The 3,949-nt window shown below is 36.8% G+C and overlaps 1 protein-coding gene across 1 annotated transcript; it reads left to right on the top strand.

The window, feature by feature from the left end:
• Positions 1-210: 210 nt before the first annotated feature.
• On the top strand, positions 211-3,473 carry LOC110171600 (serum amyloid P-component-like). Its single transcript, XM_020937340.2, has 5 exons — positions 211-332; positions 419-473; positions 952-1,054; positions 1,125-1,425; positions 2,149-3,473. Exons 2-5 carry the CDS (start codon positions 419-421, stop codon positions 2,365-2,367), a joined length of 678 nt encoding a protein of 225 aa, XP_020792999.2. The 5' UTR covers positions 211-332; the 3' UTR covers positions 2,368-3,473.
• The last annotated feature ends 476 nt before the right edge of the window (positions 3,474-3,949 follow it).

The following is a 3,949-nucleotide window of genomic DNA, read 5'->3' as shown; positions in this document are numbered from 1 at the left end:
CTGCTCTGACTCACATTTTCTGCACATTCCTTTTGACTTCCAAAGAAAATTGAAAATGCAAATACAAAAACAATATTATCATAGAAACTATGTAAGTTATGTTTTTTTAATAGTAGACAGGAGAAGAAACTATGACAAGAAAGTGCAAATCCTCACATGACCAAAAAGTTGCCTGAGAATGCCATCCTAATTGTTAAATAGCGACATTTCCTGCATATACAAGGAACTGAAGGAAAGACACTGTCAGGCAAGCTAAAAAGAGGGAAGTTGTTCAAACTTAAAATTCCTCATTTGTATTCTTGATTTCTTTACTTGCACAACAAGCTCTCAAGGTAAGATCTGTGGCAAAGGCTCCATGCTGAAGAAATACTGTGTTACTTTCTTAATGAAAGTATTTGTATGTTTTTTATGGAAATAGATGAAGTTTTTGGTGTGCCTTGTGATTCTGATCTCTAATGCTGCAGCAATTCAAGGTGAGACATTTTATGATTATTATTATTATTATGAATAAGTCTGACTTTAGGATGTGTAATGTAAATAACTGTGCCTTCATTAGTTGAATCATTACTTTCAGAGCATATCAGTAAAGCAGAACTAAAGTTAAACAAAAACATTTCGTATTTCCATGTATTTCAAAAAGCTCATGAATTAAGATTTCAAGATTAAGCACATTGCCATTGTTACAACAAGACTGCATTAAGGGTGCATTCATACTTGCCTGCACACCACATGGAAATTGTGATGTAACTTTATCTGAGCTAAACCAGGAATAGGCCAGTATTAAACCAGGACAAGTACAGAACCAAAGGATGTCTACAAACCAGACTTAACTGGGATCAAACTAGAACAAGTATGAATGCAACTTAAAGCATCATCGCTCCATCAACGTACCACAGTTTAGCTTGTAAGTACAAATTCACAGGACAAATATGAATGTATGTTTGGGTTTAGATCTTTCAGGTAAAATGTTCACATTCCCTCAACAAACCAATGCTGCTCATGTGAGGTTGACAACATCCATAAAGACCTTCAATGCTTTGACTGTCTGCCACAGGTACTCATAAATCACATTACATTACATTACATTACATTGCATTTTGTTCTTCTTGTTGTTTTCTCTCCAGATCATTCACTGACCTCAAGCGGGACTATGGGCTCTTTTCAATGGCTCTGCCCACTAATGCCAATGAATTCCTGATGTTTTTCAAATATGATGTCACTGAAATGCAGCCCCATGTGAGGACTGATAAAATTGGGTACAGAGTGGCAGACTACAAACACAACACGTGGTACTCGATCTGCACCAGCTGGGATTCCAGCACTGGACTGGTGCAGATCTGGATCAATGGACAGCCCTTTGGCCGCAAATATATTCCTGGAGGGCAAGCAGTGATGAATGGGTCCCCTATTATCATTTTAGGACAGGTACATGAAGCTTAAATGTCACTGTTTACTTTAACATCATACTAATCTGTGTTTCTAACCCAAAAGAAGCCTATATAACCTGTATGTTTGTCCATGAACAACCACTCTGACACTTACAATCACGGCTCCGATCACTTCATCTCAACTAATCTAGTGGTTTTTAAAATATGAATCACAAAACATTTATTAATAAATGATCAGCAGTATCAGTATTGTGTTATTTGATTTGATCATTTTTAGCCATATGCTGTGCCTTTTCTCATTGCAACAACATTTATTAAGATCTTTATTATTATGTTTGAGCCACAATGACACAACCTCTAATTTGATCTGTCTGTAATTTGTCTGAGTTGTCCTCCAACCAAATGGTCACTGGTTAAACCCCGGCTTAATGCATTAAAAGTGTGTGCAACAGGAGCAAACCCCCACCAAGAGAGAACTGATAATTGCCAGTGACTTAGTTGCAAGCATAGATTTAGTCATTATCATGTAAGCTAAGTTAACAGGGACATCATTACTGTAAATATATTTTGAATTCTTTTGTTATTGAGCAGATAGTATGGCAGACTATTACAGGAGATGCTCATTAAGATCAATGAATGACCTCATCAGGAGAGGCTGGGAGCGCCTGGATACAATGAGACAATTACATACATTGGTTTCCTCTAATCTCCGGGATAATGTGATTTATATAATGCATCTAGATTGTGTTTGTATCTCCAGGAGCAGGATTCCCATGGAGGAGGCTTTGACATTAACCAGAGTTTTGTGGGGATGATGACTGATGTGCACATGTGGGACTACGTGCTCTCGTCCTGTGAGATCCAGAAGTATATGGCCGAGCTCAGCTTCACTCCAGGGAACATTCTCAACTGGGCAGCTCTGGACTTCCAGATCAACGGACGAGTGCTGATCGAGAATAAGCAGATGTACTGTCAGTAAAATTTAAAGCCGCATTCTGTAATTTCTGGTGGAGGGTCAGTTAAATACTTTTCTCAGTGGAGATTTCATTGTTTTATCTGGAATTTTTCACAGTATGGCATTAAATCTTTCTATCATCATGGAGACCAAACCAGACCAAGTGTCAGGTCAGATCTGTGGAGAGGCGACCCCGCTCACAGTCAGAATGGTTGTTTTTATAGGTGTTTTTGAGCAACAGGGCCACCTGTAATTGAGTAAATGTAAAGTAGAGCTGCATAATGTCATATTGTGGAACATTCCAGGCAGAGCAATAACATCGGCTAAGAAACAAGCAAACCAAAAAGTTACATAGTGCACCTTTAACACAGGGCTGGGGTGTGTATGTGGGTGTGTATTTTTTGTGTATTTTTTTTGTCATACATTCTGCATTATTCAGGTGTGTCAGAGTGTTGAGTATCTCTGTGTTGTAATGGTGTGTTTTTTCTGTGTTTTAAAGTTTCTATATTACTCACAATTGACTGATGTGAAGTTTTTACCATGTTAAAATATTGTTACAGTATCAAAAACATACCCTGAGTTATGTTTTGTTTCATTCACACATTCACACACAGTAATTCTGCAGTATTGGGCTGTCTACATATCTCAAGGTCAAAATGCTATATTCCACCTTGTGATGTCATGAAATGGGAGCTATTTTTAGGCAAAAATCAAACTGCTGTTGTTGTCTCAATTTTAATGATGGGTAATTCCAGGGCTGCATATTATCCAAATGATTCTAGTGAGGTGATATAGAGTTTACAACACAGAGCAGCGCTTCTTGTATTCCACTTCATGACATCACAATGTGGAACAAAGTGTTTTCAGTTTGAGAGAGAATATGCAGGATTTGTGTGTTAAACATGCGTGAATGAAACAAAACACAACATGGGTATATTTTTGATGAGGATGCAAAATCATAACATAACAAAAAAATTGCACAATAGGCCTTTAACTTTGTTGTGAAACATTGTGGCTTTGGTGCTGCACAAATGAATTTTGCTTCCTTTTTACTTTGCTTTTTTATTTTATAAAGTTTTTTTTTATTTTATATAGTTCCTTAAAAGCATTAAAAACATGGTTTAAGTGTCTGTAAGTGTAATCAAATAATGCACATACTCAAAACATGAGAGCACTACTCACCTCAGTAAAACATACAGTCACATTTATAGTCTAGTTTATACAAAATGGATCTAAAAAAAACCCACTTTCAGTATTTCCAATACGAGCGTTAGGTGATTTTCAACAAAAGGTGAGAGTGACTAACTGAAAAACTAACTAGCCTGACTGTAATTTTATGCATGAGAGACTAGTTTAACAGCACAAATCAGCTCCCCTGTTGAAATTCCAACTAAATCGTCTCTTTCAGGTCAGATTGTGTTATAAAAATAAAGCTCAAAGGAAAGTCTAAATTGAGTAAAGAGCCTCAAACAGAGTAGAACCTCGAGTTAGCATCACACCCCCACAAAATGTTGATAATGATAACATCAGCTGCAAAGTATCAATTTATTACAATGTACTTTGAATTCACAAATGTGTGACTAGACATTACTACAACATTCAGCAT

This window comes from Boleophthalmus pectinirostris, unplaced genomic scaffold, assembly GCF_026225935.1.
Source record: "Boleophthalmus pectinirostris isolate CB_2022bp ecotype Guang Dong unplaced genomic scaffold, ASM2622593v1 HiC_scaffold_6, whole genome shotgun sequence".
NCBI classification, from domain to species: domain Eukaryota; kingdom Metazoa; phylum Chordata; class Actinopteri; order Gobiiformes; family Gobiidae; genus Boleophthalmus; species Boleophthalmus pectinirostris.
This window is presented reverse-complemented; position numbering and strand designations above follow the sequence as displayed.

What these genes read in the sequence shown, in the direction of transcription:
- LOC110171600 (XM_020937340.2), top strand. Translation starts at nt 419, where the DNA reads ATGAAGTTTTTGGTGTGCCTTGTGATTCTGATCTCTAATGCTGCAGCA. An exon ending in TAATGCTGCAGCAATTCAAG is followed by an intron (nt 474 to 951) that starts GTGAGACATTTT and finishes GTTTGGGTTTAG; the next exon opens with ATCTTTCAGGTAAAATGTTC. An exon ending in CTATTATCATTTTAGGACAG is followed by an intron (nt 1,426 to 2,148) that starts GTACATGAAGCT and finishes TTGTATCTCCAG; the next exon opens with GAGCAGGATTCCCATGGAGG.